This window comes from Oncorhynchus nerka, linkage group LG4, assembly GCF_034236695.1.
Source record: "Oncorhynchus nerka isolate Pitt River linkage group LG4, Oner_Uvic_2.0, whole genome shotgun sequence".
Classification (NCBI taxonomy): Eukaryota; Metazoa; Chordata; class Actinopteri; order Salmoniformes; family Salmonidae; genus Oncorhynchus; species Oncorhynchus nerka.
The window spans coordinates 10,790,975-10,815,424 of NC_088399.1; the positions used below are offsets into that span (position 1 = coordinate 10,790,975).

Consider the following 24,450-nt stretch of genomic DNA (forward strand, 5'->3'; position numbering starts at 1 on the left):
CAGGATGTAGTGGTTGCCAGGATGCAAATTGGACAGAAAACATTCTACCTTGTTATTAATTTCTTGACATTGCCAAAGAAGCTTTTCTTTTCTTAAAAAAAAAAAGGTAATTCACCATTTCTGAGAAGTCTAAATTTCCTCTGTACTAATGACAACCTCATCCCCATTTAGTTTATTTTAGTAAGGGTGACCAAAAGGTTAGAGCGAGCAGCGAAAAATTGCTGCAGTGAAATATTTTAATACAGCTCTTTGTTCAAAGGGTTGTCTAATTCAATTTGCCTTTCACACAGTTCCAATTTCGCTTTTCGAAAGCATACTTAGTAACCGGGTTCAAAGTTTTCTGTAGAGATTTTTTTTAAAGTGCACTTGGAAGTATTGTTCAAACCTGAGAATACTTATTCCATTTTTCATTCCTTGTCATCTGGTACCTCTATGAAGACTGTGGTTGAATCCCAAATGGGTCCCTATATAGTGCACTGCTTTTGACCCGGGAATAGAGTGCCATTTGGGACGCATGTTTAATATATAAGTACCAGACACCAATACTGAGAACATGGTGTTATGACATGTTTTGCTCCCAATCATAAAGTGTGCCAACAGGTACCACGTGCTGTGAAGTGCAACATACTGTATCTGTGAAGTACAACATACTGTATCTATAAAGTACAACATACTGTATCTATAAAGTACAACATACTGTGTCTATAAAGTACAACATACTGTATCTGTGAAGTACAACATACTGTATCTATAAAGTACAACATACTGTATCTATAAAGTACAACATACTGTATCTGTGAAGTACAACATACTGTATCTATAAAGTACAACATACTGTATCTATAAAGTACAACATACTGTATCTGTGAAGTACAACATACTGTATCTGTGAAGTACAACATACTGTATCTGTGAAGTACACCATACGGTATCTGTGAAGTACAACATACGGTATCTGTGAAGTACAACATACGGTATCTGTGAAGTACAACATACTGTATCTGTGAAGTACCACATACTGTAACTGTGAAGTACCACATACTGTATCTGTGAAGTACCACATACTGTATCTGTGAAGTACCACATACTGTATCTGTGAAGTACCACATACTGTAACTGTGAAGTACCACATACTGTATCTGTGAAGTACCACATACTGTATCTGTGAAGTACCACATACTGTATCTGTGAAGTACCACATACTGTATCTGTGAAGTACCACATACTGTAACTGTGAAGTACCACATACTGTATCTGTGAAGTACCACATACTGTAACTGTGAAGTACCACATACTGTAACTGTGAAGTACCACATACTGTAACTGTGAAGTACCACATACTGTAACTGTGAAGTACCATATACTGTATCTGTGACGTACCACATAGTGTATCTGCATGACTCCACTGACCCAGTTCCAGGTCTCCTCATAACAGTCAGTGCTTGGCCCAGATCCTTTTAAAAGAGCCTCTTTGTCTCAGAAGTAGGCGTTTTTAATATCACAGGCCCATTATTAATGTCCAGCAACCCCGTGGGGATAACAGACAGGACATTATATAAGCATATCTAAAAGCACTGTATCAGGTAACTCAGTAGCATAGTGGCACAGGGTTTGCTCCCCCCTTGACCTACAGTAAACAGAGAGACAGTGTAGGAATATAAGTATTTGTTTGGTGCAGATAATAAAAAATGTTTCTCTTGTTTGTGAGCTCGCTTCGGAACCATAGTTACGCATTTGCCACGGTCAGAGTTCAAAACTGGGCCAACTGAGATAGAACTCAATTGATAAATTGGATAATGGCAAATGTTGTCAACAGCAGTGTGAGCAGAAATGTTAACAAACCCAGGTTGAATGGAGCGCCTTGAAATAGGCTAGCACAGTAGAGCCCTGTTGCCTAGTGATGAGCAACGGTAACACAAGAAGTAGATCCCTGCCTGTAACTATAGGGAGATATATATATATATATCTCCCTATTTTTCCCCTGAACAAAGTTCCAAGCATGCGCCAAGGTACATGTTCGTGACATCGCTGCCAAGTCTCTCGCAAAGCATCCTGCTACAGTAAAGTTTTGTTTTAGTTCCACAGTTGCTGTCAACAAAAACATAGCCCTATGTAGGCAACACTTTATGTAGGCCACAAAGGAGGAATTCAGAGGTGAAATGTAGCCTAGATGTGTAAGTTTGTATTGCTCACTTAAAAAAAAAGAAATTATGCTCATGAAAGTGATGGGTTATTGAAACAGATCAAAGCATTAATCAAAGGAGTTTACCGGAAGTTACCATGTGTTGTACCATGCTCTGTACAATTTGGAGAGTATTTCGTAATTTATTTAGAATGGTTTGCTTTCCAAAGCCATGTGGTTTTTGTTTTGTGTCTAATGAAATAGAGATCGCATTCTATTTACTTTTCAAGATTGCAATACAGCGATGTTTCTTGGGGGGGGGGTCAAAGTGGGGCTTGGGTGGTGGGCGTAGGGGGGACTTGGCTGTGGGCGTGGCCACTGGTGTGGTCGCAGACCGAAACATTTTAGAGGCCCTCCTTTTTGCCGTGGTGAAAAAGTGGTGGAGAGAGCATTTTGAAGTTTTAAAGCTAAAATTTAACACATTTTTCTTTTGGGCTTAGATTTAAAAAAATATCCTTCAATTCTACACATTTTGGCTGGGCTTGTGCTATCTGAGTGACTGAAACATTCTAACAAAATCACTGGGGGCCACGTGCCATGTCAAAAATACTTATTGTTAGTTTTCAAAGATCTTATTTAAAATACACTGAGTGTACAAACATTAGGAATACTTCCTAATATTGAGTTGCACCCACTTTTGCCCTAAGAACAATCTCAATCTGTGGTGGCATGGACTCTACAAGCTGTCAAGCTTTCCACAGGGATGCTGGCCCATGTTGACTCCAATGCTTCCCACAAGTTGGCTGGATGTCTTTTGGGGCGGCAGGGTAGCCTAGTGGTTAGAGCGTTGGACTAGTAACCAGAAGGCTGCAAGTTCAAACCCCCGAGCTGACATGGTACAAATCTGTCGTTCTGCCCCTGAACAGGCAGTTAACCCACTGTTCCCAGGCCGTCATTGAAAATAAGAATTTGTTCTTAACTGACTTGCCTGGTTAAATAAAGGTAAAATGAAAAAAATGAAATGGATGCTGGCCCATGTTGGGCCAGCATGTTGTGGCCATCCAGCCACAAGTTGGCTGGATGTCCTTTGGATGGTGGACCATTGTTGATACACACAGGAAACTGTTAAGCGTGAAAAACCCAGCAGTGTTGCAGTTATTGACACACTCAAACTGGAGCGCCTGGCACCTACTACCATACCCCGTTCAAAGCCACTTACATATTTAATCTTGCCCATTCACCCTCTGAATGGAACAGTGCATTCGGAAAGTATTCAGACCCCTTTACTTTTTCCACATTTTGATACTTTAGAGCCTTGTTCTAAAATGGATTAAATAGTTTTTTCCCCTCATAAATCTACACTCAATGCACCATAATGACAAAGTAAAAACAACAGGTTTACATATTGTTTTGCAAATGTAAAAAAAAAAAAACAATGAAATCACATTTACATAAGTATTCAGACCCCTTTACTCAGTACTTTGTTGAAGCACCTTTGGCAGCGATTACAGCCTTGAGTCTTGTTGGGTATGACGCTACAAGCTTGGCACACTTGTATTTGGGGAGTTTTTCCCAGTCTTCTCTGCAGATCCTCTCAAGTTCTGTCACGTTGGATAGGAAGTATCGCTGCACAGCTATTTTCAGGTCTCCAGAGATGTTTGATCGGGTTGAACGGAGCAAAATACAGAGATGGGCCAATTGTGCACCGTTCCTATGGGTGCTCAGTGCTAGAGACGTCAGTACAGACCCTGGTTCAAATCCAGGCTTTATCACAACCGGCCGTGATTGAGAGTCCCATAGGGGCGGCGCAAAATTGGTCTGGGTTTGGCCGGGGTTGGCCGTCATTGTATATAAGAATTAGTTCTTAACTGACTTTCCTAGTTAAATAAATAAATACAAATAATACATCTAAATTTAATTTTGCATTTGACAAAATCAGGTCTGTCCTATCAAGATTGTTTTTATCATCTTCATAAAAAACATTTAAAAAAGTACTTTTGATATAGATATTGAAAAATGTCTTCTGTTAAGGTATGTGATAAATCACATTAAGTCAATGTTGTTCTAACGTAATTTGTCACGTATTGTGACGTGGAATCTATGTGGAAAATACATTTGATTTGCAAAAAAGTTTACAAATTAAATCTCCAATTTAACCAAAAATGAAAGTTAAGGAATAGGATTTATTTTAATTTTTTTCCACCTTTATTTAACCAGGTAGGCTAGTTGAGAACACGTTCTCATTTGCAACTGCGACCTGGCCAAGATAAAGCATAGCAGTGTGAACAGACAACACAGAGTTACACATGGAGTAAACAATTAACAAGTCAATAACACAGTAGAAAAAAAGAGAGAGTCTATATACATTGTGTGCAAAAGGAATGAGGAGGTAGGCGAATAATTACAATTTTGCAGATTAACACTGGAGTGATAAATGATCAGATGGTCATGTAGAGATATTGGTGTGCAAAAGAGCAGAAAAGTAAATAAATATAAACAGTATGGGGATGAGGTAGGTAAATTGGGTGGGCTATTTACCAATAGACTATGTACAGCTGTAGCGATCGGTTAGCTGCTCAGATAGCGGATGTTTGAAGTTGGTGAGGGAGATAAAAGTCTCCAACTTCAACGATTTTTGCAATTCGTTCCAGTCACAGGCAGCAGAGAACTGGAACGAAAGGCGGCCAAATGAGGTGTTGGCTTTAGGGATGATCAGTGAGATACACCTGCTGGAGCGCGTGCTACGGGTGGGTGTTGCCATCGTGACCAGTGAACTGAGATAAGGCGGAGCTTTACCTAGCATGGACTTGTAGATGACCTGGAGCCAGTGGGTCTGGCGACGAATATGTAGCGAGGGCCAGCCGACTAGAGCATACAGGTCGCAGTGGTGGGTGGTATAAGGTGCTTTAGTAACAAAACGGATGGCACTGTGATAAACTGCATCCAGTTTGCTGAGTAGAGTGTTGGAAGCTATTTTGTAGATGACATCGCCGAAGTCGAGGATCGGTAGGATAGTCAGTTTTACTAGGGTAAGTTTGGCAGCATGAGTGAAGGAGGCTTTGTTGCGGAATAGAAAGCCGACTCTAGATTTGATTTTAGATTGGAGATGTTTGATATGAGTCTGGAAGGAGAGTTTACAGTCTAGCCAGACACCTAGGTACTTATAGATGTCCACATATTCTAGGTCGGAACCATCCAGGGTGGTGATGCTAGTCGGGCGTGCGGGTGCAGGCAGTGAACGGTTGAAAAGCATGCATTTGGTTTTACTAGCATTTAAGAGCAGTTGGAGGCCACGGAAGGAGTGTTGTATGTAATTGAAGCTCGTTTGGAGGTTAGATAGCACAGTGTCCAAGGACGGGCCGGAAGTATACAGAATGGTGTCGTCTGCGTAAAGGTGGATCAGGGAATCGCCCGCAGCAAGAGCAACATCATTGATATATACAGAGAAAAGAGTCGGCCCGAGAATTTAACCCTGTGGCACCCCCATAGAGACTGCCAGAAGACCGGACAGCATGCCCTCCGATTTGACACACTGAACTCTGTCTGCAAAGTAGTTGGTGAACCAACCAAGGCAGTCATCAGAAAAACCGAGGCTACTGAGTCTGCCGATAAGAATATGGTGATGGACAGAGTCGAAAGCCTTGGCAAGGTCGATGAAGACGGCTGCACAGTACTGTCTTTTATCGATGGCGGTTATGATATCGTTTAGTACCTTTAGCGTGGCTGAGGTGCACCCGTGACCGGCTCGGAAACCAGATTGCACAGCGGAGAAGGTACGGGGGGATTCGAGATGGTCAGTGACCTGTTTGTTGACTTGGCTTTCGAAGACCTTAGATAGGCAGGGCAGGATGGTTATAGGTCTGTAACAGTTTGGGTCCAGGGTGTCTCCCCCTTTGAAGAGGGGGATGACTGCGGCAGCTTTCCAATCCTTGGGGATCTCAGACGATATGAAAGAGAGGTTGAACAGGCTGGAAATAGGGGTTGCGACAATGGCGGTGGATAGTTTCAGAAATAGAGGGTCCAGATTGTCAAGCCCAGCTGATTTGTACGGGTCCATGTTTTGCAGCTCTTTCAGAACATCTGCTATCTGGATTTGGTTAAAGGAGAACCTGGAGAGGCTTGGGCGAGTAGCTGCGGGTGGGGCGGAGCTGTTGGCCGAGGTTAAGCCAGTAGCTCTGATGAAACTATCCGAGGAGTTTTGTTATTCAACCCCAAATTGTGTAACTCATCCATGGCCACATTTTGAGGTTACTGTAACTACAAGAGTTTTATTATGTAATCATACAAAGTCTTCACAATGTTGATAATCTGTGGAGAATCTCACTTGCACAATATACATTTAAAGTCATCTGAACTATAATCCAGGTCATTTGGTTCTGCTGTTGTTATGTGGTAACACATTATGTTGTATTTTAAAAACAGACATTGTATTTCACATTTTAATTTGTTGTGCTTTTAAATGGATGAATACGCAGTGATAACACCTTAAGATGACAACTAAACCAAACCCTTTGTTTTTCTATTGGAATTTGGTTGTGCTTTTAGATGGATGAATACGCAGTGATAACACCTTAAGATGACAACTAAACCAAAACCTTTGTTTTTCTATTGGAATTTGGTTGTGCTTTTAGATGGTTGAAAGCATAGTGATAACACGTTGGGAATTCAACAAACTTTTTGTAATTCGGTACTCAGCAGAGCTAAGGTCCGTTCCAGCAAGATTTCAGTTATTGAGGTATTTCACCATGTTACACTTGACGAATTGTCTGGTCATTTCAATCCTGAATTGACCCCAACCTTCTGTGGTAAACAGCAACATTGTAGTAGACATAAGTCTATAGTGCTGGCTATTGGGAAGGGTTAATGTTGCGATTCTAGGAGCCTCATTTCTGCAGAAAGTGTCTAGACTCCTCACAAAGCTGTCACGAGTCCTCTTCAGCACCGACCTTGAACTTTTCTTTGAAGCCAAAATGCATTTTCACTTCACTTCGTTTGCTGTCCGGCTGACTGATTTCAAACACACGCCCCTAAAGGCAGCTCCTTGACATGATAGCACTGTGCAACACTATTTGCACTACATCATACTTTTCTCAAGGCATGTCAAGACACTAACTGTTCCTCATTGTGCAATGTTTACGGTTCAGGCAATGGTTAAGCAATGAGAAAATTGACCAACCGCCATGAGGAAAATGGCATTGTGACAATGATTTCTCAGAAGTTGTTGCACCATTTTCCCCCTGGTGTATTTAAACTTAGTTACACAATGTTATGCAAGGCTATGAGGTCGAGCCACAGAAGTTACCAGAATTGTGTGGTTAATAATGTTGACGAGTGACACAACGATTCCATGTAACATCTTATCTCTCATCTGCCTTTTTCTTCACTTGTGTGTTTGTCGAGGATGTCTTGAATATGTTGTCTGAGAATTTGCAGTGCACTATCTTGCACTCTGTAGAATGGGTAAACAATAGCTACATTTTTTGGGCTAATCAAAATGTTTAGCCTTCAAAAGTTCTGTTATGTTGCGCTATTTTAAGCTAACTGTTATGAGTTGATGAAGCAAGTAAGAAATGAGGCAGTCCAAAGCAAAGAGATGTAGACAGAGAAAACAGTCCAGAGAGATGTAGTCAGAGACACAGAGAAAACAGTCCAGAGTGATGTAGACAGAGACACAGAGAAAACAGTCCAGAGTGATGTAGACAGAGACACAGAGAAAACAGTCCAGAGAGATGTAGACACAGACACAGAGAAAACAGTCCAAAGAGATGTAGACAGAGAAAACAGTCCAGAGTGATGTAGTCAGAGACACAGAGAAAACAGTCCAGAGAGATGTAGTCAGAGACACAGAGAAAACAGTCCAGAGAGATGTAGACAGAGAAAACAGTCCAGAGTGATGTAGACAGAGACACAGAGAAAACAGTCCAGAGTGATGTAGACAGAGACACAGAGAAAACAGTCCAGAGAGATGTAGACAGAGAAAACAGTCCAAAGAGATGTAGACAGAGAAAACAGTCCAGAGTGATGTAGACAGAGACACAGAGAAAACAGTCCAAAGAGATGTAGACAGAGACACAGAGAAAACAGTCCAGAGAGATGTAGACAGAGACACAGAGAAAACAGTCCAGAGAGATGTAGACAGAGACACAGAGAAAACAGTCCAGAGAGATGTAGACAGAGACACAGAGAAAACAGTCCAGAGAGATGTAGACACAGACACAGAGAAAACAGTCCAAAGAGATGTAGTCAGAGACACAGAGAAAACAGTCCAGAGAGATGTAGACAGAGACACAGAGAAAACAGTCCAGAGAGATGTAGACAGAGACACAGAGAAAACAGTCCAGAGAGATGTAGTCAGAGACACAGAGAAAACAGTCCAAAGAGATGTAGACAGAGACACAGAGAAAACAGTCCAAAGAGATGTAGACAGAGACACAGAGAAAACAGTCCAAAGAGATGTAGACACAGACACAGAGAAAACAGTCCAAAGAGATGTAGACACAGACACAGAGAAAACAGTCCAGAGAGATGTAGACAGAGACACAGAGAAAACAGTCCAGAGAGATGTAGTCAGAGACACAGAGAAAACAGTCCAAAGAGATGTAGACAGAGACACAGAGAAAACAGTCCAAAGAGATGTAGACAGAGACACAGAGAAAACAGTCCAAAGAGATGTAGACACAGACACAGAGAAAACAGTCCAAAGAGATGTAGTCAGAGACACAGAGAAAACAGTCCAGAGAGATGTAGTCAGAGACACAGAGAAAACAGTCCAAAGAGATGTAGACAGAGACACAGAGAAAACAGTCCAAAGAGATGTAGACAGAGACACAGAGAAAACAGTCCAAAGAGATGTAGACACAGACACAGAGAAAACAGTCCAAAGAGATGTAGTCAGAGACACAGAGAAAACAGTCCAGAGAGATGTAGACAGAGACACAGAGAAAACAGTCCAAAGAGATGTAGACAGAGAAAACAGTCCAGAGAGATGTAGACAGAGAAAACAGTCCAAAGAGATGTAGACAGAGACACAGAGAAAACAGTCCAGAGAGATGTAGACAGAGAAAACAGTCCAGAGAGATGTAGACAGAGACACAGAGAAAACAGTCCAAAGAGATGTAGACAGAGAAAACAGTCCAAAGAGATGTAGACAGAGACACAGAGAAAACAGTCCAGAGAGATGTAGACAGAGAAAACAGTCCAGAGAGATGTAGACAGAGACACAGAGAAAACAGTCCAGAGAGATGTAGACAGAGACACAGAGAGAACAGTCCAAAGAGATGTAGACAGAGACACAGAGAAAACAGTCCAGAGAGATGTAGACAGAGACACAGAGAAAACAGTCCAGAGAGATGTAGTCAGAGACACAGAGAAAACAGTCCAAAGAGATGTAGACAGAAACACAGAGAGAACAGTCCAAAGAGATGTAGACAGAGACACAGAGAAAACAGTCCAAAGAGATGTAGACAGAAACACAGAGAAAACAGTCCAAAGAGATGTAGACAGAGACACAGAGAAAACAGCCTAAAGAGATGTAGACAGAGACACAGAGAAAACAGCAATTGGCAACAAATGAGTGTTTGTCATTGCGCCATCAGGGTTCTGTGATAATTCATGCAGGCTCCTCCACGGGTAAACACTTTCCCATCCAAGTTCTTGTGTAAGAGTTGAGCAACAAGGACCTCTTCAAACCAACTACTTTCATGACAACAAAAACAGATGGCATTTATTTATATACGAAAGTCTGGAACAGCTACAACCTGCATTCTACCTTGTGTATAGTTTACCTGTAATTTATAGAAATATACAATAATAATAATAATATGTAACTTTTTAGTGATGTCCCTTTATTTTCCCCCGTGTTATCATGTTGTCTTTGTCGACACAACGTGGGCTGTAGCAGCTGTCAGAATGATAACACAACTAACAGAGAATACTGTTGTCACCACCACTCCTCTGCCCTGTTCGATCAGCTCAACTTGATCAATTCAGAATGACTGAATACGTGTGAGCATCCTGTCCGGGAGGTGAGAATGTGTCTGTGATCACTGTCAACATACTGATAATACACGCTGCTAATGAAGTGACTGACCCATATTCACTCTTAAGCCCTATATTACCAGGGAATTACACTACACTGCCATTTGTTTAAAAGATTTTGTTTTATTTTCCTCCGGACTATGTGCATTGCATTGTTTGTATGTTTCATTTCCTGTAGAAATGCATCCGGACTGAGTTTATTACCTTGGTGAGCAATGCCATGAGCAATATAACCGCCATTCTAGTCTGATAAGGAAGTTAGTCATAATGTTCGTGTTAACTAACCTCCAGACGAACTTCAATGCTATACAACACTCCTTCCGTGGCCTCCAACTGCCTTTAAATGCTAGTAAAACTAAATGCATGCTCTTCAACCGATTGTTGCCCGCCCGACTAGCATCACTACTCTGGAAGGAGAATTTGTGGACATCTACAAATACCTAGGTGTCTGGTTAGACTGTAAACTCTCCTTCCAAACTCACATTAAGCATCTCCAATCCAAAATTAAATCTAGAATCGGCTTCCTATTTCGCAAAAAACCTCCCTCACTCATGCTGCCAAACATACTCTCGTAAAACTGACCATCCTACCGATCCTTTTCTTTGGCGACGTCATTTACAAAATAGCCTCCAACACTCTACTCAGCAAACTGGATGTAGTCTATCACAGTGCCATCCGTTTTATCACCAAAGCCCCATATACTAACCACCACTGCAACCTGTATGCTCTCGTTGGCTGGCCCTCGCTTCATATTCGTCGCCAAACCCACTGGCTCCAGGTCAACTATAAGTCTTTGCTAGGTAAAGCCCCGCCTGATCTCAGCTCACTGGTCACCATAGCAACACCCACCCATAGCACGAGCTCCAGCAGGTATATTTCACTGGTCAGCCCCAAAGCCAACACTTAATTTGGCCGCCTTTCCTTCCAGTTCTCTGCTGCCAATGACTCAAACGAATTGCAAAAATCACTGAAGTTGGAGTCTTATATCTCCCTCACTAACTTTAAGCATCAGCTGTCAGAGCAGCTCACCATACCTGTACACAGCCAATCTGTAAATAGCACACCCAACTACCTCTTCCCCATATTGTTATTTATCTTCTTGCTCTTTTGCACCCCAGTATCTCTACTTGCACATCATCTTCTGCACATCTATTACTACAGTGTTAATGCTAAATTGTAATTATTTTTGCCTCTATGGACTATTTATTGTCTTACCTCCCCACTCTTCTACATTTGCACACACTGTACATAGATTTTTCTGTTGTGTTTATGTGTAACTCCGTGTTGTTGTTTGTGTCGCACTGCTTTGCTTTATCTTGGCCAGGTCACAGTTGCAATTGATAACTTGTTCTCTACTGGCCTACCTGGTTAAATAAAGGTGAAATAAATAAATACACATTTCAGGAAAGCTATCTACTTTAGCATTTTTAAGAGAAGCCCAATAAAAAGCACATTGCTGTTTATCTCAAATTTCTCCCTTTTTTTTGTACCCCTCATTTAGTTGTGTTCACCTTCTAGATATTTGATGCATCTAGATCTAGGCTTGACATAACTGCTGTCAAGTGCATCACAGCTCCTGCAAGATGAGGTTACTGTATATTCAGGTGGTGAGAAGCCAAGACCTTCTTTGTCTTTGTATTTCACCTCCAAAATATGTGACTTCCACAGATGGAGTGAGGCAATTGCTTGCCCTGAATGAGAAAGGTCAGGATTTACAGTGTCCTTTCAACAAGGAAGAAATTGATTCACTACTGTACATGTTTTCCACCCCAAAAGATACAGAGCAGTGGAGTATTATAGAATGTTTAACCATAATCCACATTCCAGTACATTACAGTCCAGTACATTACAGTCCAGTACATCACAGTCCAGTACATCACAGTCCAGTACATCACAGTCCAGTACATCACAGTCCAGTACATTACAGTCCAGTACATTACAGTCCAGTACATTACAGTCCAGTACATTACAGTCCAGTGCATCACAGTCCAGTACATTACAGTCCAGTACATTACAGTCCAGTACATCACAGTCCAGTCCAGTACATCACAGTCCAGTCCAGTACATCACAGTACATTACAGTCCAGTATGTCACAGCCCAGGAGATCACAGCCCAGGAGGAACGTGCTATGACCCACAGCATTGTTCAAACATTGCTTTTCATCCTTATCTCATTTGAGGGGAATATTCCTTGTCAAATCATCACAATAAACTCAACTGAAAACTTCAACAAAGATGCACTGTAGACCAGGGGTCTCCTCTCCAGCTCCAAAGGTCCTGGACAGCTTCACAGAGTGTGCAGGCTTTCATTCCATGATTGGTTAATGTTTTAAATCAGGTGTGTTAGTGTTGTAGACTGTCTTTGGGTGTTATAAACCATGAATAATCCTACATGTATGAATAAAAACAGCCAGCTCTCACAAATAGAATTATAGCTCATATTTTGTTCTGTTTCAGCAGGCTAGCCATATTTATTCATTAACATAACGTTACTCACTGTAGCATCCAATCTCTTCTCTTCTTTCACCTCCTCTTCCTTCTCCTCCCCCTCCACCCCCTCTTCCTCCTCTTCTTCCTTCTCCTCCTCCACCCCCTCCTCCACCACCTCTTCTTCCTTCTCCTCCTCCACCCCTCCTCCACTTCCTCCTCCTCCACTTCCTTCTCCTCCACCCCCTCCTCTTCCTTCTCCTTCACCTCCTCCATCCAGGTGGTACTCAGCGACTACCCAGGGCCATCGGGGTAGCCCTGGCTAAGGAGCTGATCTTTGCAGCGCGGGCGATTGACGGAACGGAGGCGAAGAGACTGGGCCTGGTCAGCCATGCCGTGGAGCAGAACAAGAGCGGAGATGCCGCCTACCTCAGAGCACTGGACCTGGCCCGCGAGTTCAACCCAAATGTGAGTATATGATAAAGCATGTACGTACAGTGCATTCAGAAAGTATTCAAACCCCTTGACATTTTCCACATTTCGTTAACTTACAGCCTTATTCTAAAATTGATTTAAAAAATGTTTTTCTTCCTCATCAATCTACACACAATACACCATAATGACATCACAATACCCCATAATGACATCACAATACACCATAATGACAAAGCAAAAAACAGGTTTTTAGAAATGTTTGCAAATGTATTAAAAATACTACATTTAAATATCACATTTACACAAGTATTCAGACCCTTTACTCAGTACTTTGTTGAAGCACCTTTAGCTTCTTGGGTATGACACTACAAGCTTGGAAACACCTGTATTTGGGGAGTTTCTCCCATTCTTCTCTGCAGATCCTCTCAAGCTCTGTCAGGTTGGATGGGGAGCGTCGCTGCACAGCTATTTTCAGGTCTCTCCAGAGATGTTCGATCGGGTTCAAGTCCAGCCTCTGCCTGGGCCACTCAAGGACATACAGAGACTTGTCCCGAAGCCACTACTACGTAGTCTTGGCTGTGTACTTAGGGTTGTTGTCCTGTTGGAAGGTGAACCTTCGCCCCAGTCTAAGATCCTGAGTGCTCCGGATTAGGTTTTCATCAAGGATCTCTCTGTACTTTGCTCCGTTCATCTTTCCCTCGATCCTGACTAGTCTCCCAGTCCCTGCCACTGAAAACATCCCCACAGCATGATGCTGCCACCGCCATGCTTCACTGTAGGGTTTCCTCCAGACGTGACGCTTGGCATCCAGGCCATAGAGTTCAATCTTGGTTTCATCAGACCAGAGAATCTTGTATCTCATGTTCTAAGAGTCCTTTAGGTGCCTTTTGGCAACCTCCAAGCGGGCTGTCATGTGCCTTTTACTGAGGACTGGCTTCCGTCTGACCACTCTACCATAAAGGCCTGATTGGTGGAGTGCTGCAAAGATGGGAGAACCTTCCAGAAGGACAACCATCTCCACAGAGGAACTCTGGAGCTCTTTCAGAGTGACCATCGGGTTCTTGGTCACCTCCCTGACCAAGGCTCTTCTCTCCCGATTGCTCCCCTGGTCGGCCAGCTCTAGGAAGTGTCTTGATGTTTCCAAACCTCTTCATTTAATAAGAATTATAAAGGCAACTGTGTTCTTGGGGACCTTCAATGCTGCAGAAATGTTTGGTACCCTTCCCCAGATCTGTGGCTCGACACAATCCTGTCTCGGAGCTCTACGGACAATTCCTTCAACCTCATGGCTTGCTTTTTGCTCTGACATGCACTGTCAACTGTGGGACCTTGTATAGACAGTTGTGTGGCTTTCCAAATCATGTCCAATCAATTGAATTTACACAGGTGGACTCCAATCAAGTTGTAGAAACATCTCAAGGATGATCAATCGAAACAGGATGCACCTAAGCTCAATTTTCAGTCTCATAGCAAAGGGTCTGAATACTTATGTAAATAATGTATCAGTTTTTTATTTTGTATAAATTTCTACAAAAAAATGTAAACCTGTTATCACTAGGTCATTATGGGGTACTGTGTGTAGATTGATGAGGGGGGAAAGTATTTGATCCGTTTTAGAATAAGGCTGTAACGTAACAAAATGTGGGAAAAATCAAGGGGTCTGAATACTTGACGAATGCTCTGTACATTGTACACTGTACAAACCAGAGTAATACCATCTTTAAGCAGGGATGTTATTACACATTGGCTGTGTCTGAAATCGTGTCCCCTTACTTGATTATCAGCTGGGTCTAAAAATGTAATTTTCTTCCTCAATTTGTGCAGCGAATTCATACTAGATTAAAAAACTGAAATTACTTTTACATCCTGGCATATAAACTGTACTAAATGTTTGGAAATTTCACATAATATAAAACGTTTTATTTTTGCATACCCAATCAGCGTACTCTTTAGATGCAAGTATGGGTGTTCCGTTGACTCTGTGGTTTCCCTGAAATCAAACCTGTTCTCAGATTCTCAGAATACTACACTGATTTGGAGTGTAGCCTACAGTCGTGATGTATCAACTTCTTAGAAATAACACCTGAGCGAATGCAGATGTTGTACCTTTTATGTACGGATTAGATTTCTAGTGACCTGCAACATTATACCGGGGAACCACCTGTTATATAGACTCAGGGTAGACACAACAACCATTATTATCTTGTTACGGCTGAAATCCAGTTAACGGGATCGATTTGACAACAGCCAGTGAAAGTGCATGTCGCCAAATTCAAACAACAGAAATAATTAAAATTCCTCAAACATACAAGTATTATACACCGTTTTAAAGATAAACTTGTTGTTAATCCACAGTGTCCGATTTCAAAAAGGCTTTACGACGAAAGCATACCATGCGATTATGTTAGGTCAACGCCTAGTCACAAAAAACAGCCATTTTCCCAGCCAAAGAGAGGAGTCACAAAAAGCAGAAATAGAGATACAATTAATCACTAACCTTTGATGATCTTCATCAGATGGCACTCATAGGATTTCATGTTACACAATACATGTATGTTTTGTTCAATAAAGTTCATATTTATATCCAAAAATCGAAGTTTACATTGGCGCGTTATGTTCAGTAATGTTTTGCTTCCAAAACATCCGGTGATTTTGCAGAGAGCCACATCAATTTACAGAAATACTCATCATAAATGTTGATGAAAGATACAAGTGTTATGCATATAATTAAAGATATACTTCTCCTTAATGCAACCGCTGTGTCAGATTTCAAAAAAGTTTTACGGCAAAAGTACACCATGCAATAATCTGAGTACAGTGCTCAGCCACAAAAACAAGCCATACAGATACCCGCCATGTTGTGGAGTCAGTAAAAGTCAGAAATAGCATTATAAATATTCACGTACCTTTGATGATCTTCATCGGAATGCACTCCCAGGAATCCCAGTTCCACAAAAAATGTTTGTTTTGTTCCATAAAGTCCATCATTTATGTCCAAATACCTCCTTTTTGTTTGCGCGTTTAGTCCAGTAATCCAAAATGCACAAGGCGCGAGCACTAGGTCCAGACGAAAAGTCTAAAAAGTTCTATTACAGTTCGTAGAAACATGTCAAACGATGTATAGAGTCAATCTTTAGATGTTTTTATCATAAATCTTCAATAATGTTTCAACCGGACAATTCCTTTGTCTTTAGAAATGAAAAGGAGCGGAGCTCTTACTCACGGCCACACGCGTGACTAAACTAATGGCTTTCTTCCAGACCCCTGATTCAAATAGCTCTTATTCGCTCCCCCTTCATAGTAGAAGCCTGAAACAATGTTCTAAAGACCACATTTCTATATTGGATAGGCAATCACTTGAAAAACTACAAACCTCAGATTTCCCACATCCTGGTTGGATTTTTCTCAGGTTTTTACCTACCATTTGAGCTCTGTTATACTCACAGACATCATTCAGACAGTTTTAGAAACTTCAGTGTTTTCTATCCAAATCTACTAATAATATGCATATCTTAGCTTCTGGGCCTGAGTAGCAGGCAGTTTACTCTGGGCACGCTTTTCATCCGAACGTGGAAATAGCGCCTCCCAGCCATAAGAAGTTATTTACATGCACTTTTGACCCTAAACAAACGATTGTTTTGCTTTGATCTCTTCAGGGTCCCATTGCAATTAGGATGGCAAAGTTGGCAATCAACCAGGGCATAGAGGTAAGACGCATACATACCGGTACTTTTCTCTGTAATAAGTGATCAAATGTATCCAAATTCAGTTTTCAGTCAACATACTGGTCTCAAGTACAGTATTTTATAATTTGACCAAATATGTTCATATGTTTATTATTGAATGGTTAGAGCACAGGTTAAGTCATGTTGATGTTCTAAGCAGACCTGGGTTCAAATCATATTTGAGATTGACCCCTTAGGAATGACCTTTTAAGGATGACCTCTTGTGTCTAGCAATAGTATTTGGGAATGATCTCCTAGGTCTAGTAATAGTATTTGGGAATGACCTCAGGTCTAAGTAATAGTATTTGGGAATGATCTCAGGTCTAAGTAATAGTATTTGGGAATGATCTCCTAGGTCTAGTAATAGTATTTGGGAATGACCTCAGGTCTAAGTAATAGTATTTGGGAATGATCTCCTAGGTCTAGTAATAGTATTTGGGTATGATCTCCTAGGTCTAGTAATAGTATTTGGGAATGATCTCCTAGGTCTAGTAATAGTATTTGGGAATGATCTCCTAGGTCTAGTAATAGTATTTGGGAATGATCTCCTAGGTCTAGTAATAGTATTTGGGAATGATCTCCTAGGTCTAGTAATAGTATTTGGGAATGATCTCCTAGGTCTAGTAATAGTATTTGGGAATGACCTCAGGTCTAAGTAATAGTATTTGGGAATGATCTCCTAGGTCTAGTAATAGTATTTGGGTATGATCTCCTAGGTCTAGTAATAGTATTTGGGAATGACCTCAGGTCTAAGTAATAGTATTTGGGAATGATCTCCTAGGTCTAGTAATAGTATTTGGGTATGATCTCCTAGGTCTAGTAATAGTATTTGGGAATGACCTCAGGTCTAAGTAATAGTATTTGGGAATGATCTCCTAGGTCTAGTAATAGTATTTGGGAATGACCTCAGGTCTAAGTAATAGTATTTGGGAATGATCTCCTAGGTCTAGTAATAGTATTTGGGTATGATCTCCTAGGTCTAGTAATAGTATTTGGGAATGACCTCAGGTCTAAGTAATAGTATTTGGGAATGATCTCCTAGGTCTAGTAATAGTATTTGGGTATGATCTCCTAGGTCTAGTAATAGTATTTGGGAATGACCTCAGGTCTAAGTAATAGTATTTGGGAATGATCTCCTAGGTCTAGTAATAGTATTTGGGTATGATCTCCTAGGTCTAGTAATAGTATTTGGGAATGACCTCAGGTCTAAGTAATAGTATTTGGGAATGATCTCCTAGGTCTAGTAATAGTATTTGGGAATGATCTCCTAGGTCTAGTAATAGTATTTGGGTATGATCTCCTAGGTCTAGTAATATTATTTGGGAATGACCTCAGGTCTAAGTAATAGTATTTGGGAATGATCTCCTAGGTCTAGTAATAGTATTTGGGCCTCTTGGGTCTTGCTGCATTTAGGGATCGGTGCCACAAAGCATGGTGGAGGATTGAAGTAAGCATCTGATTCAGTAGTCAGTGAGCCAAAGGGATCCATGTCACATCTGAAGGCCGTCAGAGAAACCTGAGAGAATCTGTTGAGTGCCTTCGTTATCCCTGAGGCCAACGGTCACAACTGACAAATAAACCGCACTTTCTGACAGGTGCTGTGTCATTTGTAGACAGCCTGTTCTACCATGTTAATGTATCATAGGCTACACAAACTGCCAATATCCATATTGGGGATGGCAATGGTCAAATCACATGCAAGATCAGCCTGGTTTCATGTAGTTTTCTCAGGTTATATGAATACAGGTCAGCAGCTGGCCCACTTGAAAGATGCACATTTTTAAACAGAGAGAAATTCTTCTGTGCATTCCTTTTTAAAATTGCTCAACCACGATCTCTTTAAATGTAGGTTATTTTCTAAAGGAGAGTATGGCACAGGAGATATTTCTGGTTCAGTTAAATGCCAAGGTAACCTATGAAAGTAGGTTTCTCCTCTCTGTGCTGTCATGGAAAATAAATGCTGCCCCTAATTCTGTATAATTCAACCTTTAAAGTGTGAATTTGGAATGGGTCTTGGATCTAGGTAGGTTTGTTAAAGTTGGTGAACATTTTACCAATGCACAGACATATGCTCAATACAGATATAGGATCATAATTTGAGCCAGTTTTCTACAGCTAGAAAAGAAGCCTACAGCAACAGGAAATGTGAATTAGTATGTGGATTATACACTGAACAAAAATATAGACACAACTTCAAACATTTTACTGAGTTACAGTTCATAGAAGGAAATCAGTCAATTTGAATAATTTCATTAGGCCCTAATCCATGGATTTCACATGAATGGGAATACAGATATGCATCTGTTGGCCACAGATACCTTTAAAAAAAGTAGGGGCGTTGATCAAACAAAGGTTCAGCACCTGGTGTGACCACCATTTGCCTCCTGCAGCGCGACATGTCTCCTTCGCATACAGTTGATCAGGCTGTTGATTGTGGCCTGTGGAATGTTGTCCCACTCCTCTTCAATGGCTGTGCAAAGTTACTGGATATTTTTGCGGGAACTGGTACACGCTGTCGTACATGTCGATCCAGAGCATCCCAAACATGCTCAATGGGTGACATGTCTGGTGAATATACAGGCCATGGAAGAACTGGTACATTTTCAGCTTCCAGGAATTGTGTACAGATCCTTGCGACATGGGGCCGTATATTATCATGCTGCAACATGAAGTGATGGCGGTGGATGAATGGCACAACAATGGGCCTCAGGATCTCGTCATGGTATCTCTGTGCATTCAAATTGCAAGCGATAAAATGCAATTGTGTTCATTGTCCATAGCTTATGCCTGCCCATACCATAACCCCACCATGGGGCACTCTCTTCACAACATTGACATCAGCAAACCGCTCACCCACACGACACCGTACACGCGGTCTACCATCTGTGCGGTACAATTGAAACCTCCATTCATCCGTGTAGAGAACACTTCTCCAGTGTGCCAGTGGCCATCATAGATGAGCATTTGGTGATGTCGACGAGCTCGCAGATGAGTTTCCTTGACAATTTGTGCAGTAATTATTCGGTTGTGCAAACCCACAGTTTCATCAGCTGTCCGGGTGACTGGTCTGAGACGATTCCGCAGGTGAAGAAGCCGGATGTGGAGGTCCTGGGCTGGCATGGTTACACGTGGTCTGCGTTTGCGAGGCTGGTTGGACGTACTGCCAAATGATCTAATACGACGTTGGAGGCGGCTTATGGTAGAGAAATTAACATTAAATTCTCTGGCAACAGCTCTGGTGGATATTCCTGCAGTCAGCATGCCAATTGCACACTCCCTCAAAACTTCTGTGGCATTGTGTTGTTTGACAAAACCGCACATTTTAGTGGCCTTTTATTGTCCCCAGCACAAGGTGCACCTGTGTAGTGACCATGCTTTTTAATCAGCTTCTTGATATGCCACACCTGTCAGGTGGATGGATTATCTTGGAAAAGGGGAAATGCTCACTAACAGGGATGTAAACAAATTTGAGAGAAATAAGCTTTTTATGCGTATGGATAATTTCAGGGATCTTTTATTTCAGCTCATGAAACATATGACCAAGGCTTTACCATTTGCGTTTATGTTTTTGTTCAGTGTAATTAATGGACATTTTTGTAGGTGTTGATACATTTTCCATAAGGGAAAATCAAGTCTGAAATTTCAGTGGAAATTACAAACATGAGAAGCCTTTTTAAACCTCAAATAATACACTACAAGTTTTACATTTCCATTGCAGGAATGTTCTTCTGCAACAGGGTGATTAAATTAAGACGCTACATCTGTAGTTTCGATCCTGTAGGAATGACAGGAAACGATGAAACAAGGAAACCTCATAGCTGGTCAAGAATAAAGATGGTAGAAAATAGCTATTTTATACGGTTTATATTGCTGCATATGTTTGTTATTTTCTCTAATATCTTGATATTTTTCAGGTGGATTTAAATACGGGATTAGCAATTGAAGAAGCATGCTATGCCCAGGTACGTCTAGTCATGAACAAGAACTTCAATTCCACAACCCTTCTGTTAAATAGCCCATATTCTGTTAAATAGCCCATATGCTGTAGATTTCTGACGCTTATTTTTCTGCTAGAACTATTTAAAATGTACACTCTTTTTATATGCAGTTCACATACAATGACGCCACGATTTTGTCAAGGTTAGATAGTGTCTATTGACATAGTGTACCTCTTCCACCTGCTGCATATCTACGCTCACTTTGGACACCACTTTGAACAGTCTTCAGTTGTACATTAAACAACTCACACAGTAGACGCATAAAAAACAACCACCATCGCTCACAGGATCACTCAAAATAGAACATATATGTTGTTGTCTTTCGTTTCCAAGGTGATTCCGACGAAAGACAGGCTGGAGGGACTGGCTGCGTTCAAGGAGAAGAGGCTTCCTCGCTTCAAGGGAGAGTAAACGCCACCCGGGGCCAATGAAGGTGGAGTAAACGTTCACCCTGGGCCAATCAAGGGAGAGTAAACGTTCACCCTGGGCCTATCAAGGTGGAGTAAACGCCACCCTGGGCCAATCGAGCAATCGCAAATAGCTACCTTCAGTTCTCCTCCTTTCACTGCTTCTGTCAGATTCCCATAAGACGGCAATATAGGCAGTACCATCCTCTCTATAACTGGAGTGGGGTGTCCTAACCGAGACGTGAGATGTCACATAAAAGTACTGTATCCGGACAGAGATAGAAGTTAGGGAGAGAACAACTTTACAGCTGATTTAATAACCAGAACTGCTAATCTGCATGATGACTTTATTTTTTTCAGTTTCTAATGTCATGAGTTGCCTTTCCTTGTTGTCGTGCCCAACATGTGGTCTGTCTGCTGTATGTTAACATCATTGAGTGTTTGTTCCTCAGTGATTCAGAAGATCAGAATAATTAAGAATTTGCAAATATGATGAGATGAGATTGGATCCTTAATATTACGCGGAAAAGAATAGTCCCCGAAATTCCCTATTTATTTGACGAGCGTGTGGTCGTCAGCGCATCCAATCCATTTTCTAATTACATTTCATGATATCAGGCAGGCTAACAGCAAATCACATGATAAAAGCCATGCACTTCCCAAGTTCGCTGTGTTTTCTAATGTTTGAATGTTAGAGAAAGGATCTGTTCCTAGATCACAGAGGAAACCTTTGTAGAGCTATCACAATAAAGTTCTGTCTCAAACTCTGTCACCTGTCTATGCTTCTCGTCTCAAGTTTTGTAGCCAGTTACACATGACATACTGTAGTGTAAAAAGACCTTCTGCCAACCTTGGATCTAAACCCAGTTTCTTGACATCAAATTATTATCAATGTATTGATGTTTTATGACCTTTCACCCTAAGAGAAACTCTCTCATGAGAACAAGTCAGTAGTTTGAAATGTACTGTTTAAATGCTTTAGGCCTTACAGCGAACATGTTTTCCATGAAAAAATATTTTGAGAATGGCTTTTCATCCCCCTTCAAAAGCCCACTGGTCTTCTTTTTTTTTTTTTACCTTTATTTAACTAGGCAAGTCAGTTAAGAACACATTCTTATTTTCAATGACTGCCTAGGAACAGTGGGTTAACTGCCTGTTCAGGGGCAGAACGACAGATGACCTTGTAAACCAGTTACAGAGTTAAATGGTTGTGATAGGAGAAAACTGAGAATGGATCAACAACATTGTAGTTACTCTTCAAAACTAACCTAAATGACAGAGTGAACTGAAGGAAGCCTGTACAGAATAAAAAATATTCCAAAACATGCATCCTGTTTACAATAAGTTTGCAATACTACAACAAATGTCAGAAAAAAAATCACTTTTTGTCTTGAATACAAAGCATTATGTTTTGGGCAAATCCAACACAACACATCACTGAGTACCACTTCATATTTTCAATCATGGTGTTGGCTGCATCATGTTATGGGTATGCTTGTCATCGGTAAGGTACTAGGGAGTGTTAGCCACTTTGTCTGCTTAAGGACACATAGTTTCCCTCAGAAATGTTCTATTTGTATTTTATTTAACCTTTATTTAACTAGGCAAGTCAGTTAAGAACATATTCTTATTTACAATGACGGCCTACCAAAAGGCCAGGATTAAATAAACATTTAGGACAAAACACACATCACGACAAGAGAGACAACACTACATAAAGAGAGACTTAAGACAACAACATAGCATGGCAGTAACACATGATAACAAAGCATGGTAGCAACACATGACAACCACATGAGAACAACACAGCATGGTAGCAACACAACATGACAACCACATGGTAGCAACACAACATGACAACCACATGAGAACAACACAGCATGGTAGCAACACATGACAACCACATGAGAACAACAGAGCATGGTAGCAACACAACATGACAACACAGCATGGTAGCAACACAACATGACAACCACATGAGAACAACACAGCATGGTAGCAACACAACATGGCAGCAGCACAAAACAGGGTACATATTATTGAGCACAGAAAACAGCACAAAGGGCAAGAAGGTAGAGACAACAATACATCACACAAAGCAGCCACAACTGTCTGTAAGATTGTTCCTCCTGTTACATATCATAGCACTCATCTCATATGTATATACTGTATTCTACTATACCTTAGTCTGTGCCTCTCTGACAAGGCTCATCTCATATGTATATACCGTATTCTACTATACCTTAGTCTGTGCCTCTCTGACATGGCTCATCTCATATGTATATACTGTATTCTACTATACCTTAGTCTGTGCCTCTCTGACATGGCTCATCTCATATGTATATACTGTATTCTACTATACCTTAGTCTGTGCCTCTCTGACATGGCTCATCTCATATGTATATACTGTATTCTACTATACCTTAGTCTGTGCCTCTCTGACATGGCTCATCTCATCTGTATATACTGTATTCTACTATACCTTAGTCTGTGCCTCTCTGACATGGCTCATCTCATATGTATATACTGTATTCTACTATACCTTAGTCTGTGCCTCTCTGACATGGCTCATCTCATATGTATATACTGTATTCTACTATACCTTAGTCTGTGCCTCTCTGACATGGCTCATCTCATATGTATATACTGTATTCTACTATACCTTAGTCTGTGCCTCTCTGACATGGCTCATCTCATATGTATATATTCTTAATTCATTTCCTTTACTTGATTTGTGTGTATTAGGTATATGTGGAATTGTTAGATATTGCTGCACTGTCGAGAAGTAGAAGCACAAGCATTTTCCTCACGATCCACATTCGGCACATAAAGCTAATTTCTTCCATGTAAAACTAGCCGCTTATCAAGGAAGTTAACACAGAAGTTGTAGACACAAGATCGATCTGTGCACAATCTGTTTAAAGGATTTTTATTACACTTTTTTTGCTCTTGTTTCAGCAGTTTGTCTACATAGTTTTGTCTTTGACTTAACGCTCATAAAAAAGGTTTTAAAGTAGTGATGGGAAGGGTTAGTCGGAAATATTAAGCAAACATGCCCCGTTACAGGGCGGCAGGTAGCCTTGTGGTTAGAGCGTTGGGCCAGTAAAAGAAAGGTTGCTAGATCAAATGCCCGAGCCGACAAGGTAAAAATCTGTCGTTCTTCCCCTGAAGAAGGCAGTTCCTATGTCGTCATTATAAATAAGAATTTGTTCTTGACTAGATTGCCTAGTTAAATATTTTATTTTACAAAAGAGCAATAAAACTTCAACAGGGTAGGAACTGTGTAGGCGTTTGAACAG

At 41.0% G+C, this 24,450-nt stretch overlaps 1 protein-coding gene across 2 annotated transcripts in view; it reads left to right on the forward strand.

Moving 5' to 3' along the window:
• The window catches only part of auh (AU RNA binding protein/enoyl-CoA hydratase), a 63,189-nt gene extending 41,266 nt beyond the window's left edge, over window positions 1–21,923 (forward strand). For both annotated transcript variants that reach the window (XM_029646397.2, XM_029646388.2), the window contains 4 exons: window positions 12,867–13,054; window positions 16,678–16,728; window positions 20,661–20,708; window positions 21,078–21,923. In XM_029646397.2, coding sequence (XP_029502257.1) covers window positions 12,867–13,054; window positions 16,678–16,728; window positions 20,661–20,708; window positions 21,078–21,155 — 365 coding nt within the window. In that variant the 3' untranslated portion in view covers window positions 21,156–21,923. The remainder of the gene's footprint in view (window positions 1–12,866; window positions 13,055–16,677; window positions 16,729–20,660; window positions 20,709–21,077) is intronic.
• Window positions 21,924–24,450: the final 2,527 nt, after the last annotated feature.